Source organism: Ranitomeya imitator, chromosome 1 (genome assembly GCF_032444005.1).
Source record: "Ranitomeya imitator isolate aRanImi1 chromosome 1, aRanImi1.pri, whole genome shotgun sequence".
NCBI classification, from domain to species: Eukaryota; Metazoa; Chordata; class Amphibia; order Anura; family Dendrobatidae; genus Ranitomeya; species Ranitomeya imitator.
The window spans coordinates 959,971,301-959,993,493 of record NC_091282.1 but is presented as its reverse complement, the minus strand read 5'-3'; the positions used below and the strand labels follow the sequence as shown (position 1 = coordinate 959,993,493).

General features: G+C 43.6%; 1 protein-coding gene across 2 annotated transcripts in view; it reads left to right on the top strand.

Annotated features, from left to right (window-relative positions):
- The window catches only part of LOC138656666 (bifunctional heparan sulfate N-deacetylase/N-sulfotransferase 3-like), an 857,911-nt gene that overhangs the window by 429,755 nt on the left and 405,963 nt on the right, over window positions 1-22,193 (top strand). For both annotated transcript variants that reach the window (XM_069743761.1, XM_069743762.1), the window contains one exon: window positions 11,505-11,690. In XM_069743761.1, coding sequence (XP_069599862.1) covers window positions 11,505-11,690 — 186 coding nt within the window. The remainder of the gene's footprint in view (window positions 1-11,504; window positions 11,691-22,193) is intronic.

The window sequence follows — 22,193 nt, the reverse complement described above, 5'->3', positions numbered from 1 at the left end:
AATTGCCCTCCGCCCCAGAATCCACGCAGAGCTCTACCGAGTGGGAGAACGAGCCTATATTAATTGTCCCCTTAAAGGACAATTTGGAGGCAAACGTCGTGTACTCGTGTACCTCCACCTACTACCACTAGACGCTGACATTTCCCCGACCGCTGGGTACATCTGGTGGCAAGATGTCCTGACTGCTGGCAAGCATGACAGACCTTGAGTGCACAAGCGGTCTGGGACTTAGATCCCGCTCATGACACTTCCATGGCCTCATGTGACTCAGGAACCTGGACCGGAGATTCCAGAGGTTTGGCGAAGGTAGGAGCCAGCCGAAACCTCTGCCTACACTGGGCTCACTCTAACCTCCGCTCGTTAAAACGGAGGTCAATTCGAGTAGAGAGAGTTATTAACTCCTCCAGTGTGGCAGGAATCTCCCTAGTGGCCAGAGCGTCCTTCACGTGATCAGCCAGGCCCCTCCAAAATATGGGGATAAGGGCTTTATCCAACCACTCCAGCTCAGAAGCTAAAGTACAAAAGCGGATGGAAAAATGGCTGATCAAGGACTCACCCTGAGTTAGTGCCAGCAGTTGGAGCGCCGTGTCATGGGTGACTTGAGGTCCTAAAAAGACCTGCTTCAGAGTGCTCAGGAACAGCGGAGCACTCTGCACCACATGATCGCCACGCTCCCACAGCGGTGTAGCCCATTCCAACTCCCTGTCCGACAAGACAGACACAATAAATCCCACCTTAGCCTGCTCTGTGGGAAAATGTGCAGCCAGGAGCTCGAGGTGAATAGAGCTCTAACTCACGAATCCCCTACAAGATTTGCTATCTCCAGAAAATTTTTCTGGTAGCGGGAGGTGAGATAATGTCGGAACAGGGGTGGTAGTGGACAAGGTAGCTGTAGCCACGCTAGCAGCCTGTACAGCAACCGCGGTAACATCCACAGGTGAGGTTGAGCTCTCGAGAGCCGCCAACCTACCCTCCAGCTGCTGGATATACCGCAAAGATTGCTGAATGTCCGCCATTTACTAGCCAGACCCTGGCGCTAGTGTTCTGTTAGGACTGGCGGAATGCACCAAGTAAAAGGTGAAATAATATTGGTACGTTCGCAGTCCGGGGTCCACCGTGCAGTTGAAAACCTGCTGCTAGAAAATGGCAGCGCTATATGGCGGTGGAAGCGAACCCTGTAAGGCCACAGGTCCGCAATACCGCACTAATGAGTGCAAGCAAGGAGTCAGCGAACTCAATCCCAAGACTCGGGGTTGAAGTCCGTACAGACTACTTGCGCACAACACCGCAACTGGGTGTGTTAGGAATAGTTAGAGCACCGATGTGTGAACTGTGCCGTGCTGGCAGACACCACTAAGCACCTGGACGTGGGTTAGGAAGCGCACTACTGGCACGTGGCGCCGCACTGGCGGTCACAGCAATAGACGCTGATTCGTGTGTAACACATTGAGTGGTTAGTCGGGCGCTAGGTAGCAGCCATAGTCCTTACGCAAACAGTCATACAATAGGGAAGGGGTATTTAACACTAGAAGTCCCAGAGACGGGTCATTTGACATTTCTACCTTTGAAACACAGAGAAGGGTCAAATGACCTAAAGGATTTTATATATAGCTTATCTTATTTATCTCTATTCACTGTCTTTTGTTCTGTAATTGAGGCCATTATTGTTGCACCACAGGAGGTTGTTTTCCATCCAGTTTACCCATGTAGTTTCAAGTTTCAAGTTAGTTCTGTTCAGTTTATTGTATTTGATAATATAAAGACTATACATATTGTATTTAGTTTTGTATTATTTGTGCAAAAAAGCGCTGAAACAATTAATCATTTTTTATATATTTTAAAGAGAGAATTAGAAATTTTAGAGCAAGGTACAGCTGTGAGTAATGACCAGAAGCATTTGTGTCTAAGGCTATGTGCACACTTTGCGGATTCCACTGCGGATTTTTCCGCAGCGGAATTCCAAAATCCGCAGTGAAAACCCGTTGCGGTTTTACTGCGGATTTATCGCGTTTTTTACTGCGGTTTCTTCTGCGGATTTTCATCTGCAGTTTCCTATTGGAGCAGGTGAAAATCCGCAGGAAAGAAGTGACATGCTGCGGAATGTAATCCGCAGCGTTTCCGCGCGGATTTTTCCGCAGCATGTGCACAGCGTTTTTTGTTTCCCATAAGTTTACATTGTACTGTAAACTCAGGGGAAACTGCTGCGGATCCGCAGCGGTCAAAGGTACCGTTACATGTTACGATCTCGTCGACGATATAGTTAGAAATGTCACGTGATCACATCGTTCGTGCAATCAGTTTCACATCGTCCAAGAGGCGTCACATGCAACTATCTTGTTAACGATGTAAATTTTGGCTTTGCGTTAGCCTCATTGCAAACGTTTGCAGAACAATTTTTCACAATGGCAGGAATAGGAGAATTTACACCAAAATCGTTCATCTCAGCGTTACACTGAACGATGCTGCACATCTTCTGACACATAATTGGACGAGGATCGTCAGATTTGAGATCCTGACCTCAAATCTGCGATCAGCGATCCAACGATGTGTTCGTCCGATATCTTCACGTTACACGCAACGATGTGAAAACGACATTGCATGAACGACGTGATCATGTGACGTTTTCAAACGATATCGTCAACAAGATCGTAACGTGTAACTGTACCTTTAGGCCTCAATCACACTAACGAAAAAAAATCGCAGCATGTTCATTCTTGTGCAAATTTTGCGCAAAAAAAATTCCAACAAGAGGACTGAAATTTTAGTGTGAAAAATATACAAAAGAACAACTGTTATTTGTTTTGATGCTTTTAATTTTTTTTTAAAAACCAATAAGATTTTTTTTTCACTAAAGGGTTATTTCACACCAACATCAAACAAATAGTCACATTTTCAAGATGAGCAGTGTATAAGCGGCATGGCCAAACAAATGTGATCAAACAGTGAACAAGAAAACAATATAACCAAATTATACAACAGGGAGGGATGTTGGTGGAGGAGTGGGAAGAGGGGAGGGGGGAAAGGGTAAAGTCAAATACATGGGGGTAGGGGAGTAAAGGAGCACGCATCAAAGGATGCTTTTTATTTTTGTTATAAAAATGTTAAAAAAATACAAGGAATAAAACAATTCCACACATATTTTCCATAGGCTGCAGTGGGGGCTGTGTGTGTGTGAGTGGCATGTCCTTGTGTGACTAGCATTTCACCACTCACTCAGCAGTCTGTCTGAACATGTCGGAACATACCTGGCACTGCCTGGGTATGTCCCTGGTACATTTGCCACATGTGTATTTGTAGCAGTCAACACATCTCTCAGTTGCACAATTGTTCGTGCATCGATGGTTTACCTGACACTTCACCCTTTTGCCAGGGCTGGGTGTGGAAGGAAGTTGCCAAAGGAGTTTCTCCTTGCGTGCCTTCTTTTCAGTCACATGACGGCCACCTAACTCTTTTGCAAGCTCAACCAGGAAGTCCACCCGTCTCTCCTGCACCCCAGTGCATGCCTGATAAAGTACATGAGCATAGAGTACTGCCATGTCAATCATGTTGTAGAACACGGCGACTGGCCATCTCTGTGTTCCTGCACGCATGCTGTACTCCCGCACCATTTGGTCCATTACATCCACACCGCACTTTATTTAGATAAAATACTTTATCTAAAAAACTAATTAAAGCTGCCAAAAAGGAAACAGAGAAGCACATTGCTAAGGAGAGTAAAACTAATCCCAAACTGTTCTTCAACTATATCAATAGTAAAAGAATAAAAACTGAAAATGTAGGCCCCTTAAAAAATAGTGAGGAAAGAATGGTTGTAGATGACGAGGAAAAAGCTAACATATTAAACACCTTCTTCTCCACGGTATTCACGGTGGAAAATGAAATGCTAGGTGAAATCCCAAGAAACAATGAAAACCCTATATTAAGGGTCACCAATCTAACCCAAGAAGAGGTGCGAAACCGGCTAAATAAGATTAAAATAGATAAATCTCCGGGTCCGGATGGCATACACCCACGAGTACTAAGAGAACTAAGTAATGTAATAGATAAACCATTATTTCTTATTTTTAGTGACTCTATAGCGACAGGGTCTGTTCCGCAGGACTGGCGCATAGCAAATGTGGTGCCAATATTCAAAAAGGGCTCTAAAAGTGAACCTGGAAATTATAGGCCAGTAAGTCTAACCTCTATTGTTGGTAAAATATTTGAAGGGTTTCTGAGGGATGTTATTCTGGATTATCTCAATGAGAATAACTGTTTAACTCCATATCAGCATGGGTTTATGAGAAATCGCTCCTGTCAAACCAATCTAATCAGTTTTTATGAAGAGGTAAGCTATAGGCTGGACCACGGTGAGTCATTGGACGTGGTATATCTCGATTTTTCCAAAGCGTTTGATACCGTGCCGCACAAGAGGTTGGTACACAAAATGAGAATGCTTGGTCTGGGGGAAAATGTGTGTAAATGGGTTAGTAACTGGCTAAGTGATAGAAAGCAGAGGGTGGTTATAAATGGTATAGCCTCTAACTGGGTCGCTGTGACCAGTGGGGTACCGCAGGGGTCAGTATTGGGACCTGTTCTCTTCAACATATTCATTAATGATCTGGTAGAAGGTTTACACAGTAAAATATCGATATTTGCAGATGATACAAAACTATGTAAAGCAGTTAATACAAGAGAAGATAGTATTCTGCTACAGATGGATCTGGATAAGTTGGAAACTTGGGCTGAAAGGTGGCAGATGAGGTTTAACAGTGATAAATGTAAGGTTATACACATGGGAAGAGGGAATCAATATCACCATTACACACTGAACGGGAAACCACTGGGTAAATCTGACAGGGAGAAGGACTTGGGGATCCTAGTTAATGATAAACTTACCTGGAGCAGCCAGTGCCAGGCAGCAGCTGCCAAGGCAAACAGGATCATGGGGTGCATTAAAAGAGGTCTGGATACACATGATGAGAGCATTATACTGCCTCTGTACAAATCCCTAGTTAGACCGCACATGGAGTACTGTGTCCAGTTTTGGGCACCGGTGCTCAGGAAGGATATAATGGAACTAGAGAGAGTACAAAGGAGGGCAACAAAATTAATAAAGGGAATGGGAGAACTACAATACCCAGATAGATTAGCGAAATTAGGATTATTTAGTCTAGAAAAAAGACGACTGAGGGGCGATCTAATAACCATGTATAAGTATATAAGGGGACAATACAAATATCTCGCTGAGGATCTGTTTATACCAAGGAAGGTGACGGGCACAAGGGGGCATTCTTTGCGTCTGGAGGAGAGAAGGTTTTTCCACCAACATAGAAGAGGATTCTTTACTGTTAGGGCAGTGAGAATCTGGAATTGCTTGCCTGAGGAGGTGGTGATGGCAAACTCAGTCGAGGGGTTCAAGAGAGGCCTGGATGTCTTCCTGGAGCAGAACAATATTGTATCATACAATTATTAGGTTCTGTAGAAGGACGTAGATCTGGGTATTTATTATGATGGAATATAGGCTGAACTGGATGGACAAATGTCTTTTTTCGGCCTTACTAACTATGTTACTATGTTACTATGGTTGTATTGTGTGACCGTGTTTGGCTTCCTTTTGTTGGTATCCTCAGTCTCAACCACGCTGTGCATGCTGCTGAGAATGTAGACGGCCTTCTTTCGTTTGGGTGCATACACTGTCAGTGTGGCACCAGTGGTTGAAAACACCTGAGTGGTGAATTCAGTGCGGTCCATCTGTCTAGCGGATTGAGGAATTTCCCGGCGACTCTTGTTGACTGTGCCGAGGATAGTGGTTTCCCGGCTAAGCAGTCATTGTGCAAGTGACAATGATGTAAAGAAATTGTCCGTGGTTACAGTTCTGCGGTTTCGGGTCATAGTGGCAATGATCCTTGGCTTTCCCAGGTTTGCTGACCAGCTGTCACGTAGTGATGGAATCTTGGTCACCCCCCGCAAGATAATGACTGAAATAAATGCCATTAGTTCCGGGAGACCCATGAACCAATCCACCTGCTCCGTGTGACGTGCATGTTGAGTAGTCCATTCTTCAATGCTACGAAGCATGTCAAGACTGATAAAACAGAGGAAGCTCGGAAGGCGACTCTGGACACTTCTTCTGGCTTTAGCACTTGGCTCTCCATCTGTAGGGTACGGTTCTATTGGGGTCAAATGGAGATGTTTCCCCACTTGTACTTCATGCCACACTGTGCCATCTTTTGTGGTCTCTGTCGGCTCACTCGCCAACCGAGCTCTCTTTTTTGGTAGAGGAGGAGTCTCCTCATCTGCAAGACAAATAATTTCAAATAAGCATTTTGTTTTGGTTCAAAATAAAAAAGATAGTCAGGAAATAAAATAGGTAACTCACACTGCCTTTTTTGGCATCCTGTTCCGTCCGTTTTTGAAACAAGCAGAACAGGATCCCTTTTGGCCCCCGTGCACCGTGGGTGATGTCCGTGTGCTATCCGTGAATCCACAGATAGTGCTGTCTGCTGTCACCACATACTCACCTCCCTCCAGCGCCTCTTCTCCTCTCATTTCCAGTTCACTCTTGGGCTCAGTGAAGTAACATAGTAACATAGTAACATAGTTAGTAAGGCCGAAAAAAGACATTTGTCCATCCAGTTCAGCCTATATTCCATCATAATAAATCCCCAGATCTACGTCCTTTTACAGAACCTAATAATTGTAGGATACAATATTGTTCTGCTCCAGGAAGACATCCAGGCCTCTCTTGAACCCCTCGACTGAGTTCATATGAACTCAGTCGAACATATTCATAGCCTAATGAGCGGCACCGGAAGTGAGAGGAACTGTCAGCGCTGGACTGAGGTGAATATGAAATTCTATATTTTTAGGCTTTTCACTTTCCTCCGTTGTCCGTGCACACGGAAGTCACACGGATGACATCTGTGTGCATGGATGTTTTCGGCAAAAAGCGGTCCGTGCTTCCGCAAAACAACGGACATGTCTCTGTGTGGAGCAGACGGACACGCATGTGCTCCACACAGAGACACAGTTCGTGCGGAATGGGGCCATAGGGGAACATGTGTCCCGTATGTCCATGCCTACGGCATGTGTCAGCACAGACCCCACATGTGCCGGTTGAAGGACTATGTCTTCTCCATCTGAGTCTGAAGGGTTTGTGTTGCTCAGAATCAGTTCCAATGTCTCTTCAATGGTGTACCTTTTCTCCATTTTCTTTCCTGTGAACAAAATAGGTTTCTCCCCCACACTCAGGGAGAAACCAAAATAGGTTTTTCTTGTGAGCAGCAACCCCCACACTCAGGAATAGCTTGCATTATTCTGTTTACACACTCTTATCTTAGATAATCCCCCCTGCAGATTCCTCAGGCAAGAGCACATTTACAAATGAAAGGATGCTAATTAAGGTGTCACTATGGACTGAGGGTCATTTGACCCTCTCTCAGGACTTCAGGGGGGATCTTGAAATTCCCGGGACTTCTAGTGTTAATGAACGACTTGCACTCACAACAAACACACATATACGATTGTACACTAGTGCATGGCCGTGCGGTCATGCGAAGCTTATATAGCTGCAGCACGTTCAGGACCTTCCAATAAAGGACCAATGGGAAGCTGCCACAGAAGTTAGCCCTTTCAGGACCCTCCAGGAGGACCAATGGGTACCGCTGCAGCATCTGAGCATGAGTCCTCGATCTCCAACAGGAGATCTCACCCTGGGCATGCTCAGAAGGGAAAAAGCTGGACTTAGTCCTAAAAGCGTCCGCTTGCTGCTGCCCAGCACAGGCTTTAATGGCAAAAGCTGGAAAAGCAACAGCAAGCCTAAGCACAGAGTGAGACTGAGTCAGATGCAAGGACCGATATCTCCGCTGAGCAGGTGCCACTGCGGCAGGAGAAGAATGGGAGACTGCAGCAGAAACGGCCCGAGATTCCCCCTGTGCAGAAGCGGGAACTCGACCCCTAACAAATGTCACTACCAAGATAGCTACAGAATTAATTAGTGACTAATTAGAGAATTAGTGACTCACAGGCAATACCTACATTCTTATTGGCTGTGTTACAGAGACCAAACATACTGGTGATGATTCAAGTTTAAAATCGAGCAACAGCTGATGCTTGAGTGCCGAGCACCCAGATATTCAAGTGATATCTGAGTATCACCAAGCTCTTCCCTATTACTGATACAAATAAACTATTAACACTTCTATTTTTAAAAGCATTCTCACTCTGCAGTATTTTATAGTAATAGTATGAAGGTAAAAATGAATGTAGAAGTAATATTCTATTTATGTATAAATTGTAAGTTACTACAACGCCAGAGCAACCTTTAATTTGAATTTGAATACTTGCAATATTTTAAGAAAACTGAATAAAATAGTGACATTGGCTATGATTTTGCAAACTCTTTGACTATTTGACATATTGTCTTAGTGAAAATGTAAAGTTTGCAAATAATATATTGCTACTATAAAGGTTATTTCCACACAAGCCAAGGTATAAGGGAACAGAGTAGATTGACCTGGACAAATGAATTTGAAGTCTATTTTTCAGAACTGCTATATTGACAGTCATTAGCTTGATAATTAAAGGGATTGAAACTGTCCACACTCTATTTTCAGGGAATGACGAAAATATATGCTGGGAAATATTTCCAGAATGTAGAGTACCTCTAATGTATGTCAGCTATATCCTGTCATTTGTTTGCTTTTAATAGCGCAAAATAAAAAAAAAACTTCCTTCCCATCCTACCAATACTTCTGCATTACTTCAATCAACCCTTAAATGGAATCCGTCAAAAGGTTTTTAGCTTGGCCCATTCCAAAAGTACAAACATATAATCAGGTTCCTCGCATCAAGTTCTCATACACTTCATGCAGTTATTAGCCCTCTGTGTCTGTACTGCTACATACTTAGGCAGTTAACTGGTTCATGCAGCTTTATATGAACACCCGAGCCTTACACTATGGCCGGTCCGAATAACTAAAGCAATTGTTACCATCCTCCTCTCGTGTCTCCCCTTTTCCTCATAGTTTGTAAGCTTGCGAGCAGGGCCCTCATTCCTCTTAGTATCTATTTTGAACTGTGATTTCTGTTATGCTGTAATGTCTATTGTCTGTACAAGTCCCCTCTATAATTTGTAAAGTGCTGCGGAATATGTTGGCGCTATATAAATAAAATTATTATTATTATTATTATTATTATTATTATTATTATGCCTTCTGGTAGCATTAGAGGCCTGCCGACCACATACAAATCCTACTTGGTCACAGTGTATAATTTTGGATATTATTTTTTTAGTCTATTGGTAATAGCTTTTGAGTATATTTTGATGTCCGAATTTAGTAGTTATATGGGCCGATAATTTGTTACTAATGTTTGGTCACCTTTGTTTTTTGATATGACTATTATACTTGCTTCTACAATTTCTTTTGGAATGTTTCCTTCAAGTAAACATTTGTTGAATACTCTAGTTAAGTGGGGGGTTAATTTGTTTGTGTATGCTATATAATATTCATTACTGAACCCATCTGGGCCGTTTTTTTAGTCTAGTTTAGTTTAGAAGTAAATATACGGTGTATTATTGGTGGATATTAAGTTGGTATAATTAATAACAGGTAATAGTATGATTATAACTGTTTAAACAGATAAATGTATTTATTTATTTACTTTTAGAAAATGAACTATAAAGCATTTGCTGCTGTTTTTATCCTAGATTTGGATATACCTATTCCTTTACCCTTCTAACCCCCTCCTTGCCCTTCCCCTGCCGATCTCTAAAATTACAATAAATAATATGTCTTAAGTATAGTAAAATATTGAGAGAAGATATATTTAAAAGATAGAAGTGATATGCCACATGCACAGCCTGTTATTGTTGTTAAAAAAAATGTGTTTTGTTTTGTTTTTTCTTTTTTGGAAAAATAAATAAAAATCTATTGAAACAAAAAAAATAATTTTTTGCTATGTTATCTGAGGATAGAATGAGATGGGAGGTTAAACACAATGATGCCTCTCTTACCAAGCTAGAAGGTTTTGTATATGTAAATCCTAATTATTTTTTTTGTTACTTTTAGGCTATGTGCACACGTACACATTTTTTCAATAGTAAAAAGTTGGGGACACATAGGGTTAATAGCGGCGGTAACGGAGTGCGTTACCCACGGCATAACGCGATCCGTTACCGCCGGCATTAACCCTGTGTTAGCGGTGGCTGGAGGGGAGTATGCGGGTGTCGGGCAGTGACTGCGGGGAGTAAGGAGCGGCCATTTTCTTCTGGACTGTGCCCGTCGCTGATTGGTTGTGGCTGTTTTGCTGCGACCAATCAGCGACTTGGATTTCCTTGACAGAGGCAGCGACCAATGAATATCCGTGACAGAAAGACAGAAGGACAGAAAGATGGAAGTGACCCTTAGTCAATTATATAGTATATATATATATATATATATATATATACATATATATATATATATATATATATATATATATATATATATATATATATATATATATATGTGTATATATATATATATATATATATATATATGTATATATATATATATCATGAAATGTTCAGGACTATGGGCCAGACACAAATCTGCATAAGAATCTGCCTCCAGATAATATTTGAAATGGAAGGGTGAGTTACTAGAGTGAGATAAAGTGTGTAATTCAAACAGAACAGTAGAACTGAATTTTGTCTAATTGTAAACATGATAAAGCTGCAGCTCTCACAGCTTTGCTGTATTGAAACACTGTTTGCCTTTAAGATGGAAACTGAAGCACTGACAGGAACCTGCAGATGTGTCAGTTATAATCACACACAACTCTGCAGTGAGATCAGGAGAGCAGAGAGCGGCCATTACATGTCTCACACTGGTAACTCCCCTTTTTATTAAACCTAATCTATGTTGACAGATTCTCGTGCAGATCAGTGCCAGGCCCATAGTCTGTAACAGCTCATTTAGATATAGGAAACACTTGTATTTCTCTGGAATAAGACATGAAACACAGATATTAATGTATCCCTTTATTTAGCTTTTTATGACCTGCATGCACATGCACAATGACAGACTCCATTTAAAGAAGAGTTATGATCAGAAAAGTGCATACCATATGTATTTATGCTACCTTAAAAAATATATTGCTTGTAGCTACAATCATTTATATATTTATTTTCTGGAGAGATTTGAATAAGCTTATGTCTGTCACCCAACAATCATCAAATTAGCAGTTGGGAACCCCAGGCTCTAAATTCTGTTCTTGCACTGGTTATCCCAATATATAAATTCATTGATTTCCCAATTTCTTGTTAATGATGATTTCGTTATTAAGACCACATAAAGAATACATTAGGGCATAACATGGCAGCAAAGGACAACACCAGTTAAAATTTTGCCCTTTAAATGAAGCTTATAATAATAAACGATGCTTTGTTTGGTTGCTGTACTGTCTATAAATCATACAATTACTGTTTTCGTTTGGCTTCTCATTGTCAATTTTATTTTATACCAATAAATATATTACAGGAACATGGAATTCCAACAGATATGGGTTATGCAGTGGCTCCCCATCATTCCGGTGTCTATCCAGTACACATACAACTTTATGACGCTTGGAAAAAGATTTGGAATATTAAAGTTACAAGTACAGAAGAATATCCGCATTTGAAACCAGCACGATACAGACAGGGATTCATTCACAAAAATATTATGGTGAGTTATGTATGATTTCAAAAAGCTATAGTAAGCACCGACTTTGTTATGTACTTTGTGGCCATTTTTTTTCCTTTCACATCATATGACATACATGTACATCATGTAGAGGTGAGCGAACCCGATTTCTATAGGGTTTCCGATTCCATTCAACTTGTGTACAGTTCTGGTACCAGAAATAAGCTTTGGACTAAAGTTCAGTCAATCCTAATCCTAATAACCCCAAATTCCCATGGGTCCGCTCATCCCTATGTATGAGTAAAATGTGTTTGAAGTGGGCTCAGGAGCTGAACTGGCTCTATACAGGGCAGGTGTTGGCTCTGTCAAACAGCCAGCACCTGCCTCCAACAGTTTTTTCACCACTTAGTTATTTATTTGACAGTGACATTTAAGTGTCACTATCCCTTTGCGTTCCTGTTCTGGCACCAATCACCTCTCTTTGGTTGGTTGCCATGGTAGTCAAGGGCCTGCTGAAGTCGTCCTTTGCCACTATCTTGGTACTCCTATAAAGGGCAGGTTAAGCTTCATAGGAAATGTTTATATTTATGAAATTTTGTAATACCAAATTACTGTGATATATAGTACTAGTGATCAAACATTCATAGGTTCTAATATCCTCATGAAACAAAAAAAAAAAGAACGAAAAGTAATATAGGAAAGTTTTTAATCCCTTTCTGACATCTGGCGTAATAGTACGCTGATGTCGGACTCCCTCCCTTTGATGTGGGCTCCAGCGCTGAGCCCACATCTTTTCCGGCACATCAGCAATTTTGAACAGTTGACATATGCCTCTAACAGCTGCGGGTGGAGTCGCGATCCACCCATGGCTGTTAACTAGTTAATTCGAGCTTCCAGCAAGCGCACTGGAAATCCTACCTATCGGTGACCCCATCAAATAATCGCGGGTCACCAATGGGTTAGAATTACAACCAGAGATCTCCAGCAGACCAATGTAGTTGTCACTTCCAGATTGCTATGAGCACCGCCCGGTGGTTGGCACTTATAGCACGTCAGCATTTCTGCTACATACAGGTGATCTGATCATCGCCTGTAAGTAGCAGAACCAATCAATGCACTGCAACTTATAGTCTCCCATGAAGACTATTGAAGCATGCAAAAAGTAAAAAAAAGTTTTTAAACATATTACAAAAATAAAAAAATATAAAAGTTCAAATCACTCCCCCCTTTTGCCCCTTTCAAATTAAAACAATAATAGAAAAACAAACATACACATATTTAGTATCATCGCGTTTCGCATTCAGAATCGCCCGTTCTATCAATATAAAAAAGAACTAACCTGATCCAGCAGCTGCACAAGGGGAATCTCGAACCACATCCTCTGCGGTCTCCCATTCTTCCTCAGCCGCAGAGGAGCCAGCTTAGCAGAGACATCCGTCCCAGCATCTGACTCAAGCTGATACTGTGCATCTGGTTATTGCTGCCATCCCAGGTTCAGCCATTGTAACCAGCATTGATCAGTGGCGAGCAGACGCTCCAGGGACGAAGTGCTCCTTTTCGTCTACTGAGCATGCCTGTGGGATGACCTCTCATTGGAGACCGGAGGTCACATGCTCAGGTCCTGTAGCTGCTCTGATTGGACTACTGGGAAGGTCCCAGAAGGCTGCATATATAAAAGATTTGCATGGCCACTCGGCGCTGCGCTAGTATAAACCTAAGGGCTTGTTTTCACTTGCGAGGAACACATCCGTGTCTCGCATGTGGAAACGAAGCTCTGGTGCCGGCACTCCGAAGCGGAGTGTGCGGCTGCATGTGTTGCTATGCGGCCGCACGCTCTGTTATGAACTGGTGGTTTAGGAGCAACATGGAACGAGCTCTGAAGGAGGTGGTACCTGTACTGACCGCAGTCCCTAAGCTCAACACAAGCTTAACTACCCCTAAAGATAGAAACAGGAAAACTATCTTGCCTCAGAGAAAATCCCCAAAGGATAGATAGCCCCCCACAAGTAATGACTGTGAGTGGAGAGGGAAAAGACATACACAGAATGAAACCAGGATGTAGCACAGGAGGCCAGTCTAGCTAGATAGATAGGACAGGATAGGATACTGTGCAGTCAGTATTAAAACTACAAAAATCCACACAGAGTTTACTAAAATCTCCACACCTGACTAAAGGTGTGGAGGGTAAATCTGCTTCCCAGAGCTTCCAGCTTAACTGAATTAATCCATACTGACAAGCTGGACAAAACAGAATGCACAGAACGAATAAGTCCACAACATGTGGACAGAAAGGAGCAAAGCAAGGACTTATCTTTGCTGAACTGGTCAGGATATCAGGGAAATCCAAGCAAAGATGTGAATCCAACCAGGAACCATTGACAAGTGGCACTGGCTGAAGAGAAGAGCCAGGCATAAATAGCCGAGCAGAACGACAATCAGTGGAAGCAGCTGCAGACTGCTAAATCCAAGTTGCAGCCATTCCACTTAAAACCACCGGAGGGAGCCCAAGAGCAGAACTCACAACAACGCTCCTCTCCACAGTGCCGGGACCAGAGCTTCATTTCCACACGCGAGACACGGACGTGTTCCTCGCAAGTGTAAACAAGCCCTAATATTGTGTGTGTGGATGCATGTATGTTACCTGGTGAAATGATCCACTTCCCTAGTGTTCTTGTATGTGGTTGGGTGTTTGGAGCTTACTAGCGCCAGATAGTGCAATCCAGCACAAGAGCACGAAATACTGTGTCCTTTCAGCAGTGCCACACTGTGCGCCGATAGTGCACTTTCCAGGCCCTAATTAGGGTAGTTAGTGGCGTCCGCCAGAGCAGCGCTGTGCACCTAGTGCGCTAAATCTGTTAGCATTTAGTTTTCCCCTGGCAACGCAGTTCCGGTGCCGAGTGCTAGTGGGTCTGGAGGGATTCTAACCCTGTGTCCATGGGGCATAGTCGTGTGACCAAACACTAGCGTTCACTCTGCGGTATTATGCCCCTGTGATGCAACAGGGTTCGCCTTCTTACATACCGGGTGAAGATAAATCGTGTGTTTACATTATGCTGCCATATACTGTCCGCCATTGCCGAGCAGCAGGTGTCATCTCTGCACGTTGGACCCTGGGCTGCGAACGCACCTATATCTTCCTTAATATTATTTGGTGCATTCTGCCAGCCCTAACATGGAGTACAGAGAAAAAAGTTAAAACAGCAGAATTCCTTTTTTTTTTTGGTCGTCGCAACATAACATTAAAATGCAATAAAAGGCAATCAAAAGATCGTATCTGCACCAGCATAGTATAAATAAAAACATCAGCTTGGCTCGCATAAGAATAAGCCTTCACCCAGCCGAGACCACAAAAAATGAAGACGCTACAGATATCGGAAAATGGCTCAGTTTTTTTTTTTAAACACACTTTGGCATTTTCTTTTCACCACTTAAATAAAAAAGAACCAATACAAATTTTGGTGTCTATGAACTCGTAATTACTTGAAGAGTCACAATGGCTGGTCAGTTTTAGTATTTAGAGAACATGGTTAAAAAAAAAACTGTGGGATTGCACTTTTTTTGCAAATTCACCGCACTTGGAATTTTTTTCCCGTTTTACAGTACACTATCGGTTAAAACCAATGGTGTTGTTTAAAAGTACAACTCGTCCTGCAAAAAACAATCCCTCACATGGCTCTGGGAAGAAGGGGAGCAAAAAATGTAAATGCAATACCAAAAATACCTCTGGTCATTAAGGGGTTAAAAATATTTTTTTTAAAATGTAATTACTCCTCCTTTTTCAAAAATAAAGAACTAAGAATACTTAGCATCGCCACGACTGTAAAAATCTGATCACTCAAAATAGAAAATTGATTAACCCATGCAGCTTACAGTGTAAAGAAAAAAGTTAAAATGACTAGAGATAAGCGGTGTTCGAGTCGAACTGTTCGCCAATTTCAAATTCGAGCTGTTTTGGGCGGTGTTTGAGTAGTTCGACGAACTCAAACAATTTGCTTAAAATTCGGCTGTTCGAGTTTCTGTTTGATAACTGTTCGTTCAACGAAAGCCTAACTTGATTTGCACATTAAAACTGTTTATCATTGTTAACCCCTTCATGACCTTGGGATTTTTCGTTTTCCGTGTTCGTTTTTCACTCTCCTCCTTCCCAGAGCCATAACTTTTTTATTTTTCCGTCAATTTGGCCATGTGAGGGCTTATTTTTTGCAGAACGAGTTGTACTTTTGAACGACATCATTGGTTTTAGCATGTAGTGTACTAGAAAACGGGAAAAAAAATCCAAGTGTGGTGAAATTGCAAAAAAAGTGCAATCCCACACTTGTTTTTTGTTTGGCTTTTTTGCTAGGTTCATTAAATGCTAAACCTGACCAGCCATTATGATTCTCCAGGTCAGTACGAGTTCATAGACACCTAACATGACTGGGTTATTTTTTACCTAAGTGGTGAAAAAAAATTCCAAACTTTGCTAAAAAAAAAAATTGTGCCATTTTCCGATACTCGTAGCGTCTCCATTTTTCATGATCTGGGGTCGATTGAGGGCTTATTTTTTGCGTGCCAAGATGATGTTTTTAAAGATAGCATTTTGGTGCAGATACGTTCTTTTGATCGCCCATTATTGCATTTTAATGCAATGTCGCTGCGACCAAAAAAACGTAATTCTGACATTTTGAATTTTTTTCTCACTATGCCGCTTAGCGATCAGGTTAATGCTTTTTTTTAATTGATAGATCGGGCGATTCTGAACGCGGCGATACCAAATATGTGTAGATTTGATTTTTTTTTTATTGATTTATTTTGATTGGGGCGAAAGGGGGGTGATTTAAACTTTTATATTTTTTTTATTTTTTTCACATTTTTTTAACTTTTTTTTTTTTACTTTTTAGACCGCACATGGAGTACTGTGTCCAGTTTTGGGCACCGGTGCTCAGGAAGGATATAATGGAACTAGAGAGAGTACAAAGGAGGGCAACAAAATTAATAAAGGGGATGGGAGAACTACAATACCCAGATAGATTAGCGAAATTAGGATTATTTAGTCTAGAAAAAAGACGACTGAGGGGCGATCTAATAACCATGTATAAGTATATAAGGGGACAATACAAATATCTCGCTGAGGATCTGTTTATACCAAGGAAGGTGACGGGCACAAGGGGGCATTCTTTGCGTCTGGAGGAGAGAAGGTTTTTCCACCAACATAGAAGAGGATTCTTTACTGTTAGGGCAGTGAGAATCTGGAATTGCTTGCCTGAGGAGGTGGTGATGGCGAACTCAGTCGAGGGGTTCAAGAGAGGCCTGGATGTCTTCCTGGAGCAGAACAATATTGTATCATACAATTATTAGGTTCTGTAGAAGGACGTAGATCTGGGTATTTATTATGATGGAATATAGGCTGAACTGGATGGACAAATGTCTTTTTTTGGCCTTACTAACTATGTTACTATGTTACTATGTTACTTTTGCCATGGTTCAATAGCCTCCATGGGAGGCTAGAAGCAGGCACAGCTTCTGCTGTTCGCTGCTATGTAGCAGAAATTCAGGTGTGCTGTGAGCACCGACCACAGGGTGGCGCTCACAGCTAACGGGGATCAGTAACCATAGAGGTCTCAAGGACCTCTATGATGGTTACAATACTTAAGCATCGCCAACCTCCGATCATGTGACGGGGGTCGGCGATGCCATCATTTTCGGCCTCCCGGCCGGAGGCGGTAGTTAAATGCTGCTGTCTGCGTTTGACAGCGGCATTTGACTAGTTAATATGCGCGGGCAGATCGCGATTCTGCCCGCGCCTATTACGGGCACATGTCAGCTGTTCAAAACAGCTGACATGTCCCGGCTTTGATGCGGGCTCACCGCCGGAGCCTACATCAAAGCGGGGCTTCTGACCTCGGACGTACTATCCCGTCCAAGGTCAGAAAGGGGTTAATAGACTGTTTCAGAGTATAGTGGGCGGGGGGGGCGAGGGATAGATCTGTGCTGAAATAATTCCGATCTCCATTTTTTTTTCTTTCCCGCATTTACAGTGGGGCGGTGCAGTCTTTCAGTATATCAGCAGTGCACACACACACAGCAATGTGCATGTGATGCACACAAGCAAGGGCATGTGTCATTGGCTGTGTATCTTTGTGTGGAAACTTCCTGAAGAAGAAGCCTTTGAGCTTCGAAACGCGTTGAATAAACCACCCGAACACCCTAACAGTATATCTGGATCTATTATTTGTCGCAGCAGCGCGGATGTAATCCACATTTCATTTATTATATTGGCTGTGTATGTCACATGTACTTACCCTATAAGAACCAGCCATTTGCCCCGTCGCCACCATTTCCTCACTGCTGCAGTTTAGTGTTAGACGGCACCGCTGCTGCTGTGGTCGCTATACAGTCTAAGAGTGTTTTTTTGGAGCGATTTTTCAGAGAGATAGGTTTAGGGAGTCGGGAGGATTCGGGACTAGTTGTAATATCAGCCCTTTTCAGGGTAGGTTACAGCAGTTCATAGCACAGGCAGGTCTGTGCCAGTGCTGTGCAAGTGTTTGTCACAGCATTTGGTGTAATCTAGCTCAGCCAATCCTTTTGGGCTAGTAGCATTGTCTGAGTCATCTGAGTAGCCCGCCTGTGAAGCTAGCTACACCGCCTGTGTATCTCAATTTTTACTGAATCTAACCCAGTTAATAGTTTTGGGCCTAGGAGCAGTGTCTGCACGTCAGCAGAGTAGCCCACCTGTGAAACTAACTATACCGCCTGTGTATCTAAATTTTTACTGCATCTAATCCAGTTAATAGATTTGGGCCTAGGAGCAGTGTCTGCACGTCAGCAGAGTAGCCCACATGTAAAACTAACTATACCACCTGTGTATCTCTATTTTTACTGCATCTAATCCAGTTAATAGCTTTGGGCCTAGGAGCAGAGTCTGCACGTCAGCAGAGTAGCCCGCCTGTGAAACTAACTATACCGCCTGTGTATCTCTATTTTTACTGCATATAATCCAGTTAATAGTTTTGGGCCTAGTACCACAGTTTGGCCACTCAGTTCTGCTCGGTTTTCATCCATCGGTTGTTGTGCCAACAACTACAGATACAGAGTTGACAATTAGTTAAGCACTAAAATGAGTGGCAAAAGGCCTGCTGCTGGTGGAAAAGGGAATAGGCGTGTTGGAAGGGGAAAAAAAGGTTGTGTCCGTGGGGTAGGTGGTAAAGCAACAGTAACATCTGCAGAAGAAAGACCATCTTCCAGCCAAAGTAAGACGTCTACTTCTTTTTGTGGACAATCTGATATGATCCCTTTCTTACGACCATCGCTACAAGCATCGCCAAAAAATCCAGATGAGGCACAAAAACAGCAGGTGCTTGAATGGATATCAAGTGCTCGTTCAAGTGGGCTCTCCTCCATGTCAACTTCAACATCACAACTACTCCAGTCCTCAGAGTTGTCACCCCAATCGCACATGCTTCCCAACAGCTCCCAAGTCTCCAGCTGCCCGTCTGAGCATGGGGTAACACACATGGTTGAGTCTGTAGAGCTGTTTACGCATACTATAGCCTGGTAATCAGAGGTCTGCTCCAGAGCTTCTGTGAATCCAGACGAGGAAATGATCTGCACTGATGCCCAGAATCTTTGTGAGTTGGATCCAGGCCCAGATGAAGAAGGTTCTGAGCATAATGTAGACCCTCGTTCCCAAACTGTAACTCCTGTTGGTGGAGACAATGAGGAAGATGATGATGAGACTGAAATACCTGATTGGAACAAAAACTGGACTTTTCGGTCAGGGCAGGAAGAGGTTGGCTCTGAGGATGACGGGTATGAGAACACCCAGGATGATGATGATGATTAGGTTGTAGACCCCACTTACTGTCAACCCCCAGTCTGCCAGCCCATGAGGTCAGCAGAGGAGGTGGAGGAGGATGCTAGTGACGAGTCTGAAGACGAGGTTACGTTGCGCCTTCCTGGACAGAGACAAAGTACTGGAAGCATGTCAACAACTGCATCCTCAACCCCAAATGTGCCTCAGACCAGAAGTTGTGGTGGCTCTTCAGGTTGCACGGGCTCTAAGCCTTGCATAGCCTGGGCATTTTTTGGCATTGCAAAGGATGACCCAACTCATGTTGTCTGTAAGATTTGTCAACAAAATCTCAGTAGAGGACAAAAAATGACTAGCTTGAGTACTTCATGCATGAACCGTTACATGGATATGAGGCATAAGTTGCATTGGGAAGCTCACTGTGCTACAATGCGTCCTAGTGGGCCGGGTCAACCACCGTCTGCCCCATCAAGTGCATCTGCGTCCTCTTCATCCTCTGTGACTGTGGGGACAGCAGTCGCACATGGTTTTGGACACAGACCTTACACCTTTTTACCCGCAACAGCGAGTGTGATTGGCAGGTCGTCAGGTCATTTGCAAGTGTTAACACCTGCTGTTGTTGAGCGCTCTCCGACATCGACACCACATTTTGATCAGGGCAACATAACATCTCCGCCTTCACCTTCCTCACAGACCAGCAGTTTGCCGGGGACACCCTACTCAACTCCGTCTAAGCACGGCAGCCAGCCCTTAGTCCCTCAGATGTGGACAAGTAGAAGTCCATTTCCTCCTAGCCATGACATAGCTAAGAGGTTGAATTTCTCCATCTGCAAGCTGTTGGCTACAGAAATGCTGCCTTTCTGCCTGGTGGACGCAGAGGATTTTCGAGACCTTATGTTCGTCACAGTGCCCCAGTACCAGATGCCCAGTCGCCACTACTTCTCAAAGAAAGCTGTGCCTGCGCTACACCAGCATGTTGCACACAACATCACCGCTTCCTTGAGAAACTCTGTGTGTGTGACAGGGTGCATTTCACTACAGACACTTGGACATGTAGACATGGACAGGGGCATTACATGTCGGTGACTGGGCACTGGGTAACTACGGCGACATCAGAAGAAGGGGCTGCTGTCCAAGTCTTGCCATCCCCACGAGTTGCTCGTCGATCCTCTGTATCTAGAAGTTCCTCCACTGCTTCTGCCTCCTCAACCTCCTCTCGTTCCTCCACCTGAACCCAAAGCCTGTCTGGTAATGCCACCCTCATTGTAACTGTGCAGAAGGAATCCTTCACTCCTCCTCACTATGCTGTCACCAGGGCTCAATGGCATCAGGCAGTGTTTACATTGAAATGTCTGGGAAATGTGAGTCACACAGCTGAGGAGTTGCGGTCATCTCTGGAGACTGAGTTCCGTCAATGGTTGTCTCCACTCAACCTGCAGCCAGGGAAGGTTGTGTGCGACAATGCTGCAAACCCGGATGCGGCCCTTCGCTGGGGCAATGTCACAAACGCGCCTTGTATGGCTCACATTTTGAACCTGGTTGTCCAGCAATTTTTATCCCACTATCCTGGACTAGATGGGCTTCTGCAGAGAGCACTGTCGCTGTGTGCTCACTTCCGCCGTTCGCATCCCGCAGCTCAACGATTTACATCTCTACAGAAGTCGTTGGGCCTGTCAGTTCACCGGCTGAAATACGTTATTACGTTATAGCCTGGGCCAACGAGATCAAGAGGAGGGGCAAATCACACTGCAGGAATGGTCTCAGATCAGGGACCTATGCACCCTTCTGCACAGTTTTGAGCAACGAAGATGTTTAGTGCTGACAATGCCATTGTCAGCATGATCATTCCGGTGATTTACATGCTGGAGCACACCTTAAACAGTGTTCGGAGTCAGGTGGTGGAACAAGAGGAGGAGGAGGAGGAAGAGGAACAGGAGTCGTATGCGGAAGGAATATTATCTCCAAGGTCAAGAAGTTTGGCAGCTGGCATTGGAGGCTGGGGGAGAGGGATTACCGAGGGCGCATGGTAGCAGCCAAACTGTTAAGGAAGGTGCAGGAGGCGAGGAAGAAGTAGAGGATGAACTGGCGCTGGGCATGGATGACTCATCAGATGAGGGAGACCTTTATCAAATATCTGTTGTGCGAGGTTGGGGGGAGAGGGCAGATGAAGGAAGCATGATTCTCACCTCGCCACCACCAAGACAACAAGGACTTGGTCCTCCTGGATGCGCAAGACACATGAGTGCCTTCTTGCTGCACTACCTGTAACATGATCCTCGGATTGTCAGAATCCGAAGTAATGCTGACTACTGGGTTGCCACACTCTTAGATCCCCGGTACAAAAGTAAATTTGGCAAAATAATTCCTGCCATAGAAAAGGATTCACGCATGCAGGAGTATCAGCAGAGACTGTTACAGATTCTTACATCTGCTTTTCCACAAAACACCAGTGAACATGTGTTCAGTGCTGCTGGTGGTGTGCTGACAGATAAGCGCACGCGGCTGTCCAGTGACAATGTAGACAGACTAACGTTCATCAAGATGAACAAATCCTGGACCCTCAAGGACTTTTCTACCCCTGTGTCATCTTGGGGAGACTAAAAGCTTGATGATTTTTGAAAATCACCTCACCAACCGTTTTAAAAAACTCTGGCAAAATTGATGCCACTTAGGTGGTGTCTGTGGCCGAATTTTTGGAAAAAATGGAGACTCTTTATTTAGTCCCCTTGCTGACTTTTACATGACATTGCCATCAT